This window comes from Acanthopagrus latus, chromosome 10, assembly GCF_904848185.1.
Source record: "Acanthopagrus latus isolate v.2019 chromosome 10, fAcaLat1.1, whole genome shotgun sequence".
NCBI lineage: Eukaryota > Metazoa > Chordata > Actinopteri > Spariformes > Sparidae > Acanthopagrus > Acanthopagrus latus.
Window position 1 is genome coordinate 14,615,497 of NC_051048.1, and position 20,892 is coordinate 14,636,388.

A 20,892-nucleotide genomic window follows, 5' to 3' on the forward strand; every position below is an offset into this window, starting at 1 on the left:
TCCATTTAAGTACAACTGCTACAAATTTTGTTCACCAAATTATTGGAGTTGGCTTGGTTCTTCACTGAAACGGCATTATTGTAATAATCATTAATATTAACTGAAGTCACTTAGCCTGACATGAATAGGAGTTAAAAGTGGCCTGAACAGTTTTGCCCTTCTGTTTCATTGCTGCTTTTCGCCTTGTGTTGCAATGAGGGCATGTTAGACTGCACAGTGTATTTCTTTGTTGCATCTTTGTTTTTCTCGTCAGAAAATATGAATGGATCAGTCCTGTATTCCCATTTCTGTTGTATGCAGTGTGCTCACTGTCATAAGAAGCTGAATGACTTTTTTTTTTTATACTTGCATCAGCATGATTATATAGTGTTTCCCCCCACAATTTCACAGCAAAACAGACCAAAAACTTTTGATAAATCTAGCTGTGAATGCAGAAATAACATGAATAATAACCTACCTGAGTCTGATTGAGATTGCTAACCGACAGCACATCATTTATGACCTGATGGTAGTCTTCAAGTTTGAGATAAGATGTTTGGAACATTGGCTTGTCGCTCAGCTTACAGTCAGTTTGACCAATAGATTTGGCAGATGTATAACTCCAGTGTGCCTCAGTGTGTTGAGACGTTGCACAACAGAGTGGTGGTGTACTGTCAGTAACTATGTTCAGAGCCTGACATGTGGGATTGGCTAGTTTTGCATATGACAGGGCAACCCTTCTTGTATAGACCCACAAAGTCTTCAATAATCCACAAATCAAGTTTGTTTTTGTCTAAACTTTGGGGTTCCACATTCCTAGGGCCAAAAATGTATCAGACTCTGTGTATATTAAGGTGTAGAAATCTGTGCACACACAAATGGGGGAAACTTTTTGTCAGTTTTATAACCTCACGTAGTCTGTTCCCATGCCTCTTTTCCACATACACCTCCACATTCATCTTGAAATTATGTGCATGCGCGTGAGCTGTTCGCATACAAACAGCCAGAATTTAGTTAAGATTGGACAAAAAAGTAATGATTGATCAAACTGATGGATGAAAACTAGTGTTTTTCGGAGGCTTCAGCAACAAAATTAAGTGATATGGTGGAAAGTGGCAGAAGCAGTGAAGGCCCTGTGTTAAAATCAGTCAACTTTGGAAGATAATTTAAGTGGGTTGCCAAGAAGTACATCTTTGCATACAGTGAAAGTGTGTGCAAACTCCTGGAGGAGGAGAGGGGTTCCTGCGTTTTCTTCACTTGTAGTGGTCGCGTGGTCATCATCATGGGACAGAAAATCAGTACTGTCCCCAAGAATCCACTCATGTCTGAATTGCAAAGATGCAATCTCCTCTAGCAATGCCAAAGCATCTAGGAAAGGAGATGATGATGCGGTGTTCTTACTTGCAAATATACAAGAAAATAATCTTAGATAATGTATTTGGTTTTTGATTTACATATAGATCATGATAATTATCATAATTCATACTGACAAATTCAGAAGACAGTAAAAACAAGGTTAACAATTCACGCATCACTGAGTAATCACAGTGGAGGTTCATTTAAATTATAGATGCAATTCTAACATAATTTAAGGAAAACAACAGCTCAAGATAAAATGTCACCCTATTTCACACTGTTCTTATTCTTCTTACATATTAAACAGACTGAAAAAAACTGCATACATGGTGTTAAAGATATAAACCAGTAAGCACAGCCTCATCAGATGGGGATTTCTATACATTTGGATACCTGCATGGAAAGAGGTGTAATTAAATATTTTGTGTGCACGGTTTATACATTTGGCCCCTGTAGCTGCTTCAAAGTAAAAGTCTTTATATCATCCTAGTGTGCTAGCTAAACCATGCTATATATGTAGAAAGCCAGTGGAAATAAGACATTTGTTAAAGACAGAGCAGGCCTATTTGGCACATTAATAATTTAGTTTGTGTGAAGTGGCAAAGATTAATGTCTTTACACTGATTTGCAAGTTGCAATGGGTCAGAGGTCTTGTGGAGATGTTTTGAAATTGTAGTGGCACGAAAAGAAGAGGAAGAGGAAGTGAGAAAGAAACAGGCCATTAGAGAGTGTGTGTACTGACGACTAAGCTCAGTTTTACAGGAGTTTTTTCTCAGCTACAAGCAAGAGAAGTGTGAAATTTGCCATTGCAGTGATGTATTGCATTGCATTTTCAACAGTTTAAAAACTTGCCAAGTCCTAACTGTCGTCCTTCCCTCTCTTTCCACCTACTTGTCTTTCCTTCTTCCAGTCCTTCTGGCGCAGCCCATAGAGAATGAATGTATGGAAGGTTTGACGTTGAAGATCACCGACTTTGGCCTGGCGAGGGAGTGGCACAAAACCACCAAGATGAGCACTGCTGGAACCTATGCCTGGATGGCCCCTGAGGTCATTAAGTCATCCACCTTCTCCAAGGGCAGCGACGTCTGGAGGTGAGTGCTTGTATATGTGTGTGTGTGTGTGTGTGTGTGTGTGTGTGTGTGTGTGTGTGTGTGTGTGTGCACATGGATTTAGAAGCCAGATCAGGCTTTTGATGAGTATAGTAGTAGTGAATATGGATTGATATATAGTACTTTAAATATTTAATATGTATGATTTGGTGTGAATGGTGGTTGTTTTACAATGAAGACAACAACTCCTATGATCCTGCACTACTTCTATATCTTGTTTGATTTAGAGACCCCTAGCATTGCATTTATTTGTTTTCTTGCTGTCTGCAAATATGAAGCGACAGCTAAGCAAGCTGAGCATGCTAAGCTAGTAAGTGTATCTGCCAAAATGTCACACTATTCCTTTAAGGGAAAAAAAGTGGTATCAGGTATCCTTTGTTGCCTGGAAAGTACCGTGCTGAATATATACTTTCCCCAGTTAAAGGGTAAACTCTTTTTTATTCACAGTATATTTATGATACAGTACATAGAGAACATTAAGTTAATACTTTTAAACAATAGGTCAAAGGTTTTATACATAGCAGCACATTTTGACTCTCGACATCTGCATTTTTAACTCATTTTGTTTATGAGCTGATATTTAAAGCATTACGTCTAACAAGCCTTAGTTCAAAGGCATCTCTCTGCTAAAAGGTGCTATCTGACTAATACTAGTGTTTCTATGGTGACGGAAACATCTCCGATTGGGGGGGATTTACAAAGCTTGGAGGCAGCACAGGATTCCACAAGGACGTTTGGCACAAAGCAGTTGGTAATGAGGTTGAATCACACCGAAACGTGCTCTCTTGTTCTTCTAGAAATGGACAGCTAAACAATGTACAATTTTACGAGGAACCCAGTGCTTAATTTAAATATCTGAGCAGCCCCACAGAAGTGATTATTACATTTTTATGAAAATGACACATCAGTTTACTCGTTATACCTCTGTGAGAAAGATAAAACCGATATTGTCAAATGGTAACAGCTGTGGCCTCAGAATCATGGATGTGTAAGGGAGAACAGGACTTTGTCTTCCAAGATGGTGTAGCTTTCATTCCTACAAAAGTTGCGCACCAGGAGCATACAGTGAAAAAGCCTCCGAGGGCTTTAGTGTGTTTTGGCCCATACAACATTTGCACTAGAACTAGCAAAATCAACAGTCAGCTGACTTCCTGTTGTCTCCCCTCACATGCTAAAATATTGTGATTTCATGGCTTTTTTTTTTTTTTTTTTTAAACTTTTTATATTTAATTGGACATCAGTGTAATTCTGATAATACAGAGATTTCTGAATGTTAGAAATACAACTTCCCATTTTACAGCACCTCTTTTACCAAAGATTTGTGTATGGGAAAAATGTAAACCCACCGTGACATCACCCTGTTCTGGCGTCACAGCTATTGCCATCTTGTTTTTCTGGGAGCCAGAATTTCTAGAGTGAGAATTGACCATATTTGGATGAGAGGGTGGAGCTGGGGAGGATATCCTGGTTGGATCTGACTGAGAAGGACATGCTGTTGTAGCACTGTCAATCAAAAGGTGGCCATGCCCTAAAGCATACTCTGCTTCATCATCCTTTTAACTCTACTAATACTAATAATACTAATACTAATACTAATTGTATATAGCCAATGGTCACAACCCAGTGCGCTGTTCTGAGGACTTGGTTAGGAGCCATTATTAGCTCCTCCAAGGAGGTTATGTTTTAGCCCATGTCTGTTTGTTGGTTGGTTGGTTGGTTGGTTTGCAAATAGGATTACTGAATGGATTTCCACAAAACTTATTGAGAATGGGTCTTGGCACAAAATAGGCCCCTTTAACTTTTGTTTCAATTCCAGATAAAAGCAGGGAATTTTTCCCACACCTTTAACATTGCAAGATAAAGTGTTTTTTATGCATTTAGTTTATATCACAGAGAATAATGCATGTTGGCTGGTATGTATAAGTGATTACAAAAGAGAACTGTTGGACCTTGGCAGAGGCTAGTTATTTATTATATTTTCCGTCTTTGTATTTTCATGATATTCCTTTGTAATGTAGGCAAGTTGTGTGTGATCTTAGAATACAGAATAAAGGCTTTGTTGTGATTAGAACAATTGTCTCATTCTCTGTAAACACAGATGTAACAATATAAATTCGTTTCTTACTGAAAATACTACCAAAGGAAACCTATTTAAAGAGCTTGTTCACTTCTCAGAGCAAAACAAAACATCAAGCATTCCCTGTGTGGCTTCTATGGGCCCTGATTATATATTTTACCACTGCCTAATTTCAAAAGGGAATACCACTATTTCTTTGCATTTTAGTCAGTTAACTCGTCACAATCTAGAGCCGTACTAGAAGCTAAATTCAGTATATCTTGGCATCTCTTGCTTCCATTTTGACCATATTTGTCAGTCTGTCTGAACATCAGTCTTTTGCTGATCTCCTCAGCAGGATAGTGACTGTGCTGCAGGGGTCTGTCGACGGAGAGCACGATAGACGCGGAGGGGGAAAGGTGAAAGCGCAGAGAAGTGATGGTGGGAGACAATGATGAAGAGATGTGGGGACAGAGTGATGGATTGCAGCAAGGCTGCCACAGCCATGTGATGGCGTCTCTTCAAAGAGCTGCTCTGTGCTTTGTTGTGGGACATGTGTACTGCACACTGTCCCATTGTCTCCAGTATAGAGAGAGAAGGAGGCCACACACCAAACCTAACCACAGCCCTTTATCTGGGAATAGCTTTGTGTGTGTGTGTGTGTGTGTGTGTGTATGGGTTTGGCTACATCTACACAGAAAAAGAAGAGTCCCTTGATTATGGTTTGTGGTTTTAAAATAATGACTTGAATAACTGTGTGATTTGTTGAGAGGGGATTCTTGATGGCTTAAGTGCCGTATATGAATTTGCATTTGGAATGAAGCTGGCAGGGGGGGTTTTACTCAGCAATAGGGGAAAAGATAATTTTTAAAAATGTATTAAAGCAATAACACATTCATGGCTCTGCTGCATTGTGCTTATTGCAGTTACTCTTATACACTATGGTTTAATTTAAATCCTGTGGATTTGGACCATTTCATCCATTCTTAAATGGTCCTTCGCGGCCCCATACAGTGCCTGTGTGAGACCAGTTGAGCATACTGTTACAAGAATGTTTTTGAAAGTGTCCTTGAGAACACGAAAAAGGATTCTACTATGGTGCAAGCTACATAAGGAATTATCTGGTCGTTTAAGGAACTCCATTTAGTAAGAGTGTGCTGTTTTTTTTTTCTATCCTAATAGGCTCAGTGCCATCTCACTATCTCACAGACACAACCTCTCAGTTTCCAACTCCCGCGTCTATCCACAACAAACCCACGCAAGCTCATTCTCATAGTAATCTCTGCACAATCTGGAAAAAAAGCAAAATGAACGAGTAGCAGGCGGCAGGCAGGCAGCCCTGCTCTGAAAATGAAGGGTAATCTTTGTTCTACTATTCTTTCTCATCTGTCCACAGCCGCTCGTCTCCAAAGCCGCCACGCGGAGACGACCGCCTCGGGGCGAGCCGCCGAGCTGCGTTTCTGCACAGTCACAGTGTGTGGAAGTTGTAATTAAAGAACTAAATAAAAAAAGGCTGTGGCCTGCGCTCTCCACTTTGTGAGCCTCCACAGTGCGTTCAGTCAGGTCCGGGCGAGGGCTAATTGACAGTGTGGGAGATCCAAGTCCTTCGCCACGCTTCATCTTCTTAGGACACAGGGTTGCTCCCTTTGTGTGGGCTCGAAAGTCCTGTGTGTCTCTGTGTGTGTTTGTGTATTTGTGTTTGTACAGGTTTTGCATGCATGAGTTCACATTGCTTTGCAAGCACATGTTTCATCAAGCAAAAATATTCCCCTGCATAACTGTGACTTAGTTTTGTACTGTAAGTGCTGTGATAATGAGTGCGTAATGTGTTGTACAAAAGCAAGTAGTACAATTAAAGTTACCCTAACATGAATTTCTTTTTTTTTTTTCCAAACTTTGTTTATTGAGCTTTTTTCACAACCAATCCAATCCAACTTTATTTGTTAAGCACAACCAAAGATGAGTGATATGCTTCTATATATAGAAGAATAAGACATCATAAATAAAGGACATAACAACTCACATGAGGCGAAAAATTACATATAAAATACAAGAATAATTTAAAACACATAGAACATGAGTAAAAATAATAGCCATGCAATAAAAAACAATCAAAATAACAAAATGATCAAGTAAATAAAGTCGACATCTTACTAGGTGTTAAAGGCCATGGAGAAGAGATGGGTTTTAAGAGGTGATTAGAAAACAGACAACGAAGAGGCCTGTATAACGTGCAGAAGCAGATCATTCCATAATTTAGGAGCCGATACGGAACAATAGAACAAAGACATACAGAATCACTCAGAAAAGAATTCCCACCCCAAAAAGTAGATACAAATCTAACAGGTAAATCTAAGACAATGCATGTTAAGTTTATTCTAAGAGACCCTAACACTTTTAAAAGCACTCTCATACAAATATACATAATCAAAATAATCCGGAAGAAAGTATAACCCATGTTAAGAAAGATACTTTATGTAATTTGGAAATGACGGCTTTGTCACCTATGCAGTTGAGGGATAACTCCAGTTTTACACAGTAAGGTGTATTTACAGGTCTTGGTAAGTACTGCTGCATATGTGAACAAAGTAGTATGAAGCCTTTTGTTGCTCTAGAGGAAGCTGTATGTAATCTGATAAATTGACTCCAGTGATGTCACTCAAGTTGTGTTGTGGGTAATGTAGGTACCAGGTTCCTTGAACAGGACGAAGAATGTCTGAAAAAAGTGATATCTCTGGCTGTGTTGTATCAATTTTGATCAGTTTTTAAACTTTCTGTCATGAATCCAACAACATTCTAGGAGTGCAATGCAGACAAGTGGTCTGCTTTTCAAAACCTGGCTGCCTGGGACCAACTTCAATCCTGCACTCTGTGTGAGAGTGCAACTCTGTGGGGTAGGGCTAAGTGACAGGGGCAAAGAGTGTATATGGATTGGGCCTTAGCTCTACCCCTCTGTTTTGTGCTTTCATGCCTAGCTAGCTAGCTAACTTTATGTTGATATTGCTCATTTGTACATGCAAGTCCCACATTTTGATCTATTTCATTGCCCCTCTATGATGGCAAATAGTGCTTGAAATTTGACTTAAGTCCAGCCGTGAAGTTGCTGTAATTGGTACAGCTCCTCTACTATCCGTACAGACTGGCAGGGTAAGAGCACAGGTTGATAATGGTAGCCTATAAAGCAACACTAGTGGCCAGGTAATGAAGCAATAAAGCCTTTATCCAATTTTGGTGACTGTCTTATGCCTTGTCTGTGTTTTCACCCTCTAGCTATGGTGTTCTGTTGTGGGAGCTGCTAACAGGAGAGGCACCCTACAAAGGGATTGATGGACTTGCTGTTGCCTACGGAGTCGCTGTCAACAAACTCACTCTGCCTATCCCTTCCACGTGCCCCGAACCCTTCGCTCAGCTCATGGAAGGTGGGACATGTGTTTGGAAATCGAATGCCCTCGTAGGGTTATTTAGACAATAACTCTCAGTTCAGTGGTGTTAGAGTACTCTTGCGTGAGATCAAATTCATGTCCCCGGCACACTCTCTCTCCATTTCCCCAAAGCAGGGTTGAAATTGAGCGAACAAATTCCTGAATGTTGTTTATACCGTGGCTGTGGAGAGGAAGTGTTATGTGCTGAAGCTACCTTGTGCAATATGTTTGTACCCATTTCTGGTCTTCCTTTGTATGTTTTCAAGTTAAAAAGAAGTTTCACCTGGGTACTTTGTAACAGGCTGCTGTTAAGTGCTCTGCCCCAACATACATCAGCCAAGAAGTAGACAAGGACAACTTACATTCTTTCCGCTTAGCCCCTTCTCTTGATGTCAACTTGTCTTTCACGGTTGTATTTAAAAAAAGAGATCAGTGCACAAAACCACCGATAGCCACCTCAGAGGATTAATTAATTATTGGATTGGTTTTTGATCTGCTTGTAGTGCCCAAAGTGGTGCAGCAAATTATGCAAAACCCCCCACAGCAAGTTAATTAAGCATAACACTTAGAATAAGTGATCAGCTTGACTCTAGATCCCGTTCACACAAGTGCCTGGAGTATGTGTAAATAAAAATTACAGGGATCACAGAAGGCTCATTTTTAAAAAGAAGTGTAATGAGTGCAGAAATATCCAGCTTGTTAGTTAGTTGGGTAGGTAGGTAGGTAGGTAGGTAGGTAGGTAGTTTTCTGACTGTTTGTTAAATCTTAAAATTTCCACCTTTCAGTAGGGTGATTAAATTACCTTTTTTTTTCAATGCAGAACTATATGTCTGAGGATTATGCAGAATCAGCGAGTGACTTCCCTCTTTCAGGTCTCTTGATTCAAGAAAACATTTGAAAGAAGTGAAACTGAACTGGAAACAAGCATTTTCCACTGATTTTAAGGAAACGACTCGGTTTAAACTGAAAAGACCTTCAATTTTTTCCAACATTATGCTCCTTAATGTCCATTTTGCTCTGCTTTGGTCCACCACTTCCTTATTTCAATTGTTTTTGCCTCAGTGTAAGGACAACCTTGAATTCATGCTTAATAGAGTGCAGTTGTAGTAGTAGTAACTCTCAGCACATAAGAACCCAGATCCAGTTTAGGACAATTAGAATGGGCATTTAGGACATGTAAAGATTTCAGGTATTTATTACAAGTGTGTCACCATGAGTTCTTATGAGTTAATACAGGTGCTGCAGTGTGGACCCTCAAGTCTGACTGTATTTGCTTTGTATGTGACAGAGTGCTGGGACCAGGACCCCCACCGTAGACCCAATTTCAGCTCCATCCTGACCCAGCTGACCACCCTGGAGCAGCAGGTGAAGGAAGAGATGCCACAGGACTCTTTCCACTCTCTGCAGGATGACTGGAAGCTGGAGATCCAGGACATGTTCGATGAACTCCGGGCTAAAGAGAAGGTGAAAGGCTGGGCACATCTTTTTATTCATCCAGTATTCTCATTTGTTGTTGATTTTGTGCATTCCAGACAAATTGTAAACTCCCCATCCCATGTAATTATACCAGTGGTGTGAGGGGGTAAGTTAAGACTTGTTACATAAACAGAAGACGTGTCTTTAGATGATATTACTTTTTGAAAAGATCGAAGTCTCTACATAGATGGTGTCCTTCTGCACAGCTTAAACACAGTATGTATTTTCTGCTGTTAGAGGTCTATCAATGACAAACAAAGGAAAACAGAAGACGTAGTTGGACAAAGTACTGGGCGATCTTGGGAGTTTTTCTCCTCATTGTTGAAAAACTACCATTGCTGATGAAAATCTACATAACTTGGATAGAAATGTTCACAGACAAGGGAATTTATTTACTTAATGTTTAATATGATAAAGGTCCTGTTGTTTTATGACATTTTAATGCAGAATGTTCATATTATATCTTGAACCTACTCTTGACAATTAACTTGATTTGTTTTCAGCTTTAGCAACAGATTCGAAAAACAACACTCCAAACCACAAGGATACAAAATGGCACATCTTTTTTGTTTTTGTATTGCATTAATATAAACAGAATAAGATGACCAAGGTCATCAGAGTTCATACTTAGCCATGATTGGTGCATTGATGAATTGGGGCAATACTTGGATACAACTGGATACATTTTCTGGAATTGTTCACACTATTACCAAACCTGTTATAAGAAATGAATAGTTATCTCTCATACTTCAATAAGAGAGGCAGAGAATGAGGAAGGAATACAAGTTTTTTTTTCATTAGCAGCGACTACTTCACAACCACAATCATTTACGTCCTTGTTTTGACTGAGAGACCCATGGCGACAGAAATGTTGGTGAGAAATGTTAGTTTTGCATTTTCATTATCACGTCATCCTGGCCATATAGTATTTATTGTTATGTCTGGGAGGAGCAGCCCGTAAACTGCAACCTCTTCAGTTGTACAGATACCTTAAGATCAATCTTTATTCTTGTTGCACATCAATAAGATGTCAAACAGCACTTGGGATTCATCTCGTTATTAATGCTCATAAATGGTTTCATTACAACCAACCTTCTTTCAGTGTCCCATTTTACACCGTCACCCAGTAAGTGATATGACACTAAACGTCAGTCACACATGACTGGGACCCACTGCTTTTAAACACCCCATAATCTCTTTCATCCGCTTGTCCCCTCTCCTCCATCAGGAGCTGCGTTGCCGTGAGGAGGAGCTGAAGCGAGCGGCTCTGGAGCAGAAGTCCCATGAAGAGTTCCTGCGGCAGCGTGAGCAGCAGCTGGCCCAATGGGAGCAGGATGTGTTCGAGCGCGAGCTCACCCTCCTCATCCTCCACCTGAACCAGAACCAGGAGAAACCCAACGTCAAGAAGAGGAAGGGCACCTTCAAGAAGCACAAGCTCAAGTGCAAGAATGGCGAGAAGATCAGCATGCCTCAAGGTGTGTGTGTCTGTTTGAACTGTTAGTGACTGGGACAGTCGCAAGAAGCAACAAAAACAACAGTCGAAAAAAATTACAAGAGAGCAGAGAAGAGGAAGTGAGGGAGAGTTTTGTGGTGCAACTGTTATAATTTTGTAGCTGAAGGTTCCTGTCAGGGCTGGACTCACGTAGTTTTAAGGCTGATATTAGAAAAGGAGGCTGCAGATAGGTCCCATTTCCTTCTGTCATAAAGTACTATTTGTTTACTTGTCAAAATAAATTGACCTCCTCAAAAAGGCTCCCTCACAGTTTTGTTCTGAAAAGCTCCTGAAACAACATTCAGAACATAGTGAATATTAGAGACAACAAAAGGATTCATCCTGGGAAAGGTGGACCGCAGGTGTGACGTGTTGATATCTACATTGACCAACGCTGCTTCTTGGGTATCCTCTACGATCGCAAAGTAGCACAGCCTGCTGCAGTTCACATCCAGTGTTTTTCAATGGGTGTGTGAGTGTATTTTGGGCTGAGCAAGCATGCGTAAATGCACTGTGTGTGTGTGTGTGTGTGTGTGTGTGTGTGTGTGTGTGTGTGTGTGTGTGTGTGTTGTGGTAAGGCCTTTCCCAGCAGCAGCAGGGCGGTGATGTGGTGGTGGCGGGGGGGTTGATGAGAGGGGAGAGTGAGCCAACCACGCCTCGACACTTCCTGTCCATGGATACACTGCTGGCTGGCCTCTCTCAGTTTCTCGCTCTCACTCTATGCCTCTATCTTTCCCTGTCTCTCTCTCTCTCTCTCTCTCTCTCTCTCTCCCCTTCCCTCCCTCTCTTTTTTAAGTGTCCCTCCCTAACCCCTTTTCAATCGCTCCTCTCCAATGTAGCTCCCCAATCAGTGTTTTTATTCTCCTTCTAACCATATCTTCTTGACTCCTTTTCCTTTTTTCCTTCCTTTTTCCCCTAATATCATTATTATCTCTCTTGCTTCGTCCTGTGTTGCTCTTGCACTTTGTACACTTCGGTGTCGGCTTAAAATGCAGTGTGGTATACACCTAAGGATGTGCTAATAGACTAGTGTGAAAAAGAAAACTGAATATATGTTGAATATATGTATAAAGATACTGCAACCAGTCCCTCTGGACCGGACTTTGTTCTACCTAATTTAGATCATTATAACTGACTAAAGCATGTCCTAGTAATTAGGATGTTATTATATTGGCCTGGTCCTATGTCTGTGTTGTTCCATTTATTTTTTCCTGAAGGTAGTTAAAAAACTAAGAAGAAAGTGATTCTGTAAATATTCAGAAATGGAAGTATATTTAATTGCCAGGACGTCAATAAAATTTAAACCAAAAGGATTAAGATAAAAACTATGTAGTGTAAGACTGTGGAGACATGAGTTACTTACTTACTACATTGCGTCAGGTGTTCATACAAATAAATAAGATGGGCATAGAGATAAAGCTAAGCAACAGTGCTGTTGTGTGACTGTCAGTCCAGTACATTTATAGTAAAAGTGATTATATTTTAAAGGAAAAATGCCAACATCTTTAGTGCATTTTATCTTTGAGTTTAGCTTCTGAACACTATGTAGCTTGAGTCTGCCGATGAGCTAAAAAAAAATATTTCTAATATAAGCTAGTTTAGCAATCATCATGTTGATGAGAACAACAACAACATGGATAAGTAATTAGAGGACATGGATTGATTATTTACCATTAGTTATTAGTTATTTGCCCCCGCAAATTAAGAAAACTAATGTTTCAAATTATGAATTGAGGGAAGTTACTTGATATATAGAGTCCACAGTTATTTGAGAGATTGCTTCATAATTTGAGAGCATGAATAATGTATTAAAAAATGTCCCTCTTGACAGCCACATATTTTCTGGAGCTCACTATTAGCAAAGTGGCTTTTATCAGCATAGTTTCTACTTCCATACACTGTGTAAGCTAGCTTGAGACAGCTCTGCTGATCTCAACAAAATATTAGCCCCTTTTGCTAGGTAGCCAGCAAGCTAGTTTAGAAAACATCTCCAGTTATGTTAATAGCAAACAAGCCCAAGCTAATGCTACAACAGGATGGGAAATAAAATTCTCTTGTTGAATCTCTCATTAGAATTTGAGCAATTCATTTATAAAGATGATGTCAAATACACAATGAGTTATTTAACAAAAACTATCTGATATATCTATCTTCTTCTTGCCAGTGCTCTCTTGACAGTCTCACAAAACATGAGCTCCTTTTGACAGCTAGCCATCAGGCTAGTTTAGCAAACATGAAATAAATCCACTACTCTGCTAAAAGATTCTATCTCTTGTTTAATTCATACTTTTTGCAATTTATTTATGAAGCGTATGTGGATTTAGATAATTAATTACCTCAAAGTCATAGTGATATCTCCATCTTCAACACATTTGTTTTTGCTCTCAATACAATACATAGACTGTAGTTTACAAGTTTTTTGTAATTTAACACAGCATTGGGTCATCCATAAAATCCTTTGAATGTGTAAACATAAATAATTTAGGAACATAAATTAGCAGCACACACTAATTAAAGGGAAGGAATTAGGAAAACCAGGGATACAAATTATGGACTGAGAGAAGGAAATTGATAGGCAGGACGGAGTGCATGTTAGTTTGAGGTAATGGTTCATAATCTGCAGACATGAATTACTATAGCTCAAGAGATTTAAAGAGGAAGAAAAAATCCCTCCTGCTACTAAGCAGTGTAGCTCACTATTAGCAAAGTGGCTTATATAGCTTATAGCTCCAAACACTGTGTAGGCTAGCATGATTTATCTCAGTTAACCTGAACGAACTCTTAGCTCCTCTTGCCAGCTAGCCAGCAAGCTAGTTTAGCAAACATCTCCATTTTGGTCAAAAAACAAATAAATAGCTAAACCTAGAACTGCTTGTTGTTTAGCCTGATACATGTTAGAGGGGAAATTGTGATGTTATTATGTTTAATTAATAATTTGTGCAATTGTAAATAATGATAATCAAATTAATAGTGATGATACTAGATTTTTTAGGTTTTAGAAAGAATTCCCAACATTAGTAATTTTAGATCAAAGCCCTTCCAGTTACCAGTTAGTAGTTTTAGAAATGTTTACTCTTTAAGTGCTACATAAGAGTTTTTAAAGTTAAAAAGTGTTATACATCCCTTAAATTTATTTTACAAACCAGCAGGTATAGTTTTGCTATGTATTTAAGACTTAAATAATTGATTATTTAAGTCTCACTGGATGTGGCAAAGGTAAATTGCTGCCCTCCATTAAGAGAGAGATAAAGGGCAAATAAAGTTAATTGAAAATTAGGTTTATTAGTCCAACATAATGTGTCATTAATTCAATAGAAAACATGTAAAACAAGGATCCAAATTACTGAACTAAAAAAATAAGTAGTGGTTAATTTGAGGGAACCGGTTTTCATTTTAAGTGATAAATTCCCCTCTTTGAGAAAGATTAATAAAAAAAGAGTTACCCTCTAACAAATTCTGTGCTTTGTAGCTCACTAATTAGCAGTGTTACAGTTAGCAACAGCTGGTAGTTATCTGGGTGTCAAAAAGTGAAATAGCCAATTACCACACAAACACAGCAAAGAAATTGCTGCTAAAAAAAAAAAAAGGCTACTTTTAATCTGCTTGGATGGTAAAGATTTACTTTAGAGAAAAAAAAACTCTCCTCTCTTTCTTCATGTATTACCACGCTGAGAGCTAAATAACACTTAATTTATTTCATGGTAAAAGTCAGTACAAGCTGCTAGAGAAATAAGGAAGCTTAAAAAAGCATTGCAACATTCAAACAAACTGACAACTCTTGAATGCTAAGTAGAGTGAGGAGTGTGTGTATACTGGTTGGTGTCTACCACCCAGGTGGTCTAACATCTGCTGTATGTGTTTGTGTGTGTTGCAGATTTCATCCACAAGATTACAGTGCAAGCATCCCCAGGCCTGGAGAAGAGGCGGAACTCTCCTGATTTGGGTTCAGGCTCCTCACCCTCCTTTGGCCCACGTTTCCGTGCGATCCAACGTGAGTGCAGTCACTGGATAAACACACAGTTGCACAGGTGCACAGGTGCACACACCATATGTATGTTCTTCTAGAGACATTAAGAAAACCAAAGAATGGAGGATCTCTCGCCTTCTTGCATGCGCACAAAGACGATGTTGCAACATTATTTGTGTCAGTTTCCAAATTCTCTCCTTTCATGTTCTCCCAACCACCCACTCGTATTTTTTGTCTTCCCCTGTTTCCCTGTGGGCCCCCTCTCTCCCTCCCCTGCCATGCCGCTTTCTCTCTCTCACACACACCCTTTTCCCTTTTCGACAGTCTGTTCCAGTCCAAATATTATCTGACTTCCTCTCAGCGGCTCAGCACTTCTCTGCAGCTTTATTCCACTGCAGCCCTCGTCCGCAGTTTTTCATTGCTGCAGCGGGGGGAGCCATCGAGCTGCATTTTCCAAGCAGAAGGAGTCCTTGGTTTATATGCATGTAGTGGCTACAGTGCGGTTTACTGAATTAAAAATAAGCAGGGAGGAATTCATTGCTCCAGGAGAAGGGGTTGAGAAGGGTTGCAGCAGAGGCAGAGATTTACAATACTCCTCTGCTTGTCAGACTCTTAGACAAACACCCCGAGATTGTTTCCCTTCGGAGGGAAATTGTAGCCAGTAGGTCACGGGTGTCTTAACAAAACCCAAAAGGAAATTTGTGGTATAGCAACAGGCAGTGAAAAGGATTTTTCAAAACAATAACCACTGGGGCTTGACATAAAAGCACAAATTGCGGTGAAACATTTATCTGTAAAAGTGGTTGGCAAATCCAAAACATCTGCCAGCTTCATTTACTCATCAAATAGACGACTGGTTTTCTTTACCTCCTAATGACTTTTCTTAATGGCAATCACTAAGCCATGAGTGTGCCTGTCATTAAAATGTGTTTAGTGGATATTTATGCTTGCCCTCTCAGTAGCAAGCAGTGATTTATTGCTTGGGCCTCCCAAACTTATTTGTCAAGAGAACTGCCAAATTGATTTGCATTAGTCGACAGATCTCGTTCGACAAGATTTAGTGTAGTACGGCACGATGAGCCCTACGGAATGATTGTTTTAGTAATGTCTCTCATTGTGCCATATTCTACTGAATTAGACAATGAGAAGACTGAAACATCTTGTACTTTTCAGGGGCTCTTTAAATTCCTGGACTTTACGAGTTAGCATTTTTAGCATCTCTGTAGGCTGGCTGTATCATGCATGTTGGCAGCTTATGGATATTGCTACCCTCATTTATTTCTCTTATCTGTGGGGGCAGGATTAGTTTTGGTTCCTTTGCTTCTCTCTTAGCCCTATTCCTCATTCCATTTCCAGTACGTGAGGTGTAGAAGTCTCTACATTTAAACATTCATATGTTAATGCTGGCCCAGTGGCATAGCTCTAGGTTTAGCAGTGATGGTTGGTCAGCCAGTTGACCACTTTGGTCCAGAGTGAAATATCTCAAAAGCTCATAGGTCACTGGATTGGCATGAAATGTATCTATGTAACCAGGGGATGAATTCTACAGAGTTGGCGATCGACTGAATTTTGTTCTGTTGCCACAACCAAGTTGAAATTTATACTCATCCAATGTAATATCTCAACCTATACTTGGGTGATTGGAGCAAGATTTGGTCATTCATGTGTCCTCTAGGGTGAATTGTAAAAGCCTTTTTTAATGTATTGTGAGCAAGTTACCAGTTTGTGCATACAGTAGCATTTAGCTCAAAGCCCCACTTTGCCTAAGTACAGCCTCAATGTTCCACTAGCACGTCACCTTGTGTATTTATGTGTACAACAAAAGTTAAACTGACATGCCAGATGGTTTGTTACACAGAACCATCTGGAACAACACTGATAGAAACTGTTTGGAAAAAGGCAGGCGCTTTCAAAAAATAAGGTGATTGGACGAACCATCTGTCTATCACCATCTATTGTGGGCTAACTTCACCAGTGTACAGTGAAGTGTTCACTGTCATCATGTCAAGTCTGCAAGTGCTTGAGACTGCAAGGCAAATATAAGCTACTGATAGATGGGCCTAAAGAGGACATTACTAAAATGCAGTCTATCTTCTAAATATGTCTGTATTATGATGTGGTTGAGTATTATAACTAGCCTACACAATTCAAGTAAGGTTATATTAAAGTAATTGTTTTACAAGTTCATGACAAGTTGTACAATGCCATTTCTGTATTGCAATTGATTGTGGGTAGTTGAATCAGTTAAGTTCAGTGAAGTCTGCAGCCCAAGCGCTGTCTGCAGAAAGTCTGCTTGAGTGGCCCTAGCGGACTGGATGAGATGTGAGTTTGGGCAGCCTTTAAGAATTACAGACTTTGTGTGAATGCCTAAATCTGCCACATGCAGATTATGGGCAGATGATGAGCAGAGGACCTGCTTGTGGGAAAAAATAAAAAAATAAAAAAATGTGACCATTAAGTTATATTCCCTCAAAACATTGTGACATATTGCAAAAGAAAATGTGTTGACATAGGACTGCCGAGGAAAGGGGATTTTTTTTTTCAAGCCATGGTCTGATCTTGATGAAATTGCAATGCTGACACTATCACCTGATTTTTATGCTTGCTTTGATAACATTGTGTTAGAGAGTGACAGGAGGTCAAAGAAAATAATACAACATGTCCTTTCAGAGAGCATTTTCTACTTTTTTCTCATTCCTGCGGCTGAATGAAATGACCACAACTCTATGAAATTAAATAGTGAGTTCAAAGTTTCTCCTTGCTATTTGTGGTAAATTATGGCATCCACAGCATTTCTGACTAAGCTGTCAGGTGTAATGTTGAGAAGGCTCCGTAAGGTGTTATGAGGGGCTGTGATGGAGGTGTGTGGCATCATATACATGCTGCATGTTAACGAACACCTGAACAACCTTAGCAGCACAAGCCAGCTGGTGGGATGTGGTGCCATATCCTGGGTAAAGTTTATGACTGGCAGGTGAAATCCCAACTTTAATTTGCACTCTGCTCCCCCTCATATCATTCCCCGAGGGATTTCTTCTCACTCTTTCTTCTCTTTCAGCAGTTACTATCGAGACAAGATCCAAGTGATGATGTAATCTTAATACTTTTTTGAGTTAATCAGGTATTAAACTGTGAAAAAATATGAGAAGAAAAAGCGCATTAAATTTTCATGAATTCCAGCTGTAGCAGGAGTCACAGAGGTGGAGATGATTGCAGGGCTGTGTTGATTTATTGGTGAAACCTTTTCTTTTTTTTTAAATGCTCACCTCATTAGAATATAGCTTAACAGTCTGCATACTGATGACGAACAAGCTGATGTTAATTTATTTTTCTCCCTTTTCCCTGCAGTCAGTCCCAGTGACAACAGCAGGTCATTTGGTCTGAGCCCGGCCTGGCCCCTAGAGGCACCCTCTCTCAAACAAGCCAATGGAGACCTGAGGTTGGGCCCCCACTGGAGGCCCCAGAGCCCAAAAAGTCCCAAAAGCCCCAAAGTCCTGCGCCTTAGTCCCCAGGAAAGCAGGTACAGCAGGATTGTCCTTACTTTTACACATAACTATTTTAGATTTACAAGGATTTCATTAAGTCATCACCATACATAATTGTTTTTGAATGTTTTCTCTTTGCAGTTTGTCGATGAGGGCCAAGCTCCTGGGGTCTGACAGCAATGAGAATGGAGATTCCAAGGAAGACTTTGAGGAGTACAGACCCTCCACGCCTAACCTTCCTGCTCAGAATGGTATCCGATGCCCTCCGTCACCACCAACTGCTTGCCGCATATCTTCATTAGTCACAATTTTCTCTGGCATGAATGTGAATTATAAATAAAAGCTAAATTAATAATAAATGCCTTGTCTCTTGCTCCTTCTCTGTCTTTTTAAAACTCTAGAAACATATTTTCTCTCTCTGCAGGCTCCTCACTGAAGGACAGCCTGCGGCTTCCTCTACCTCAGCGAGACTCGTGCAGCGAGGAAGGGGGTTCCTCCCCGGCTGGCTCCCCCAGACCTGAGAGGGGTTCCCTCGGTGGCCTTGTTAGGAGCACCCACCGGGCCCTGCTGGGTGGTGGCTCCATCCTGGCCTCCATAGGACTTGGTCGCTGCCTGGATATTCCTCCAAGGGTGCCCCCTCGAACTAACCCCTCTTCCCTCGGTGACCGCACCCCATCGGAACCAGAGATCTCCCCCCCTAAACCTCTCATTTCAGACCCCCCAGTAGTGGACGATCTCATCACCTTCTCCACCTTCTCCACCTCGGAGCTGCCCCCGAGACCACTCTTGGATTTAGCTTTGCAGTACCAAGAACTGAAGCCCCTGCCCCTGACGCCACCTCCACCAAACCCGCGCGAGAGGAGCGGCCACCGGACACCACAGATGCTGCAGAGTCAGCAGAGCCCACAGAGCCCGCAGAGCCCCAGGACCCCCTTGCAGCATGGTAGGGCCAGCCCAAGTGAATGGACCCCATGTTCGCATTCAACTAACGGGGAGCTGGGCTGTGAGGCATGGGAGCACAAAGCTGACAGGAGGAGGAGGTCCAGCCAAGGCCTGCACGTCTCTCAGCTAGGTCAGTCTGACATCACCTTCAAGGAACAGTCCACCCAAACATGGAAAGGGAACCTGTTTTTAAAATGTGAAAAAAAAACAGGAAAGAAAACCAAAACATTAAAAAGGATGTAATTTACACTCTTGATGCACATTTAAGCTTATGCACCTGCTTCAGACTTTACTCTTCACATTTTAAAATAAGTCTGCATCTACTCTAGTTGTTAAGGAGAATGCTGCAGTGTTGTTTTGCTGTGAAGCTCCAGAAATGTTTTGTGGACTATGAAAATTCCCCCGTCTTTCCACTGGCATGGGGTAGAGTAGATAATTTACTTGGCAGTATAACTCGCGTGGGTCAAAAGTCAGAATATCTTGGCCTCTACAGCTTTGAGTTATATTTTGTCTTCTGCAAGTGTCCCAACTTTACAAAAGTACAATACTAAACTGCAGCCCTTTTAAAATTACAGTCTCCTCTCCAGATCCAATCCATGATTTGCTTTTTAATTTATCTGCCCGATTCATCTGTATTTCCTCAAGAGCACTAAGCATGTTTTGCTTCTTGGGGAGGCCCTGCGCTGAAATTGGATCCAACTCTTACCTTGAATAATGTACCTCCTCAGCATGACAATGTTCCCTCACAGCTCTTTCAGAATTATTCTAGTGCCTTTTTTTAGCAAGATCTTTCTGGCACAAGGGAAGCTTCAATGCTGCACAAGCCTTTTCATTTACATCAAAGGTTGTCTTCGGCTATTTGCATATCTCAGGTAATAGCTGGTCCTTCATACTTCGCTGTTAATATTCGCTTAGTAAAGCTAGCATACAATCATCTGTTGTTTCCCCCTTTTTCAAGTCATAGTTTTCTTTTATTGCTAAGTTGAAGATGAATGCAAAACATCTGGCAGCGCAGCTGAGGTCATGCAGGCAGAAAGTGCTAGATTCAGAATTGCTAATAATCTATTCTTGACTTCGCTGCCACCTCCTCACATAGTTTGGGAGTTTGGCTTGAGCTTAAGCATGCATTTTGGAGTATGTGCCCTTCAAGTCTGACTATCCCTAGTATGGAGGCATGTCAAGGGTATGCCTATGTGCCATATGTAAAGGATGACACAAGAAAAATTATAACATTCAAGAGGGATTTGAATTCATTTTCCCGCACAAGCTGTGCAATTACAAGCTGTTATACTATATTCATTTCTTCTGAGTGTCAAGCATTGTCTGCATATCAGCAACACTTACATTTACAGTACATTTATATTCATATGTTTTCCCAAAGACTATTGTGCATTTCTTAGAAGCACTAGCACAGTTTAGAGCCACAATGACAGAGGCGTGGGTATCTCTTGTTTTAAGAGCGAGTGGGCTTTACGAGGGCTTTAGGGTGCCCCATGGTAACATTTCACACTCTATATCTAGTCCGCTTGACTCACAATGCCTTGAATTCTCCACAGAGAGGTTCTTACAGCTCTGCCCCCAGGTACCAAGCAGACATGCCTCGCCTGT

The 20,892-nt window shown here is 40.6% G+C and overlaps 1 protein-coding gene across 1 annotated transcript in view; it reads left to right on the forward strand.

Annotated features, from left to right (window-relative positions):
- Positions 1-20,892, forward strand: part of LOC119027115 (mitogen-activated protein kinase kinase kinase 11) — a 55,667-nt gene that overhangs the window by 23,562 nt on the left and 11,213 nt on the right. The window contains exons 2-9 of the mRNA XM_037112001.1: positions 2,246-2,426; positions 7,771-7,919; positions 9,211-9,386; positions 10,627-10,873; positions 14,765-14,881; positions 18,206-18,377; positions 18,484-18,593; positions 18,767-19,414. Of these exons, the coding sequence (XP_036967896.1) occupies positions 2,246-2,426; positions 7,771-7,919; positions 9,211-9,386; positions 10,627-10,873; positions 14,765-14,881; positions 18,206-18,377; positions 18,484-18,593; positions 18,767-19,414 (1,800 nt within the window). The remainder of the gene's footprint in view (positions 1-2,245; positions 2,427-7,770; positions 7,920-9,210; positions 9,387-10,626; positions 10,874-14,764; positions 14,882-18,205; positions 18,378-18,483; positions 18,594-18,766; positions 19,415-20,892) is intronic.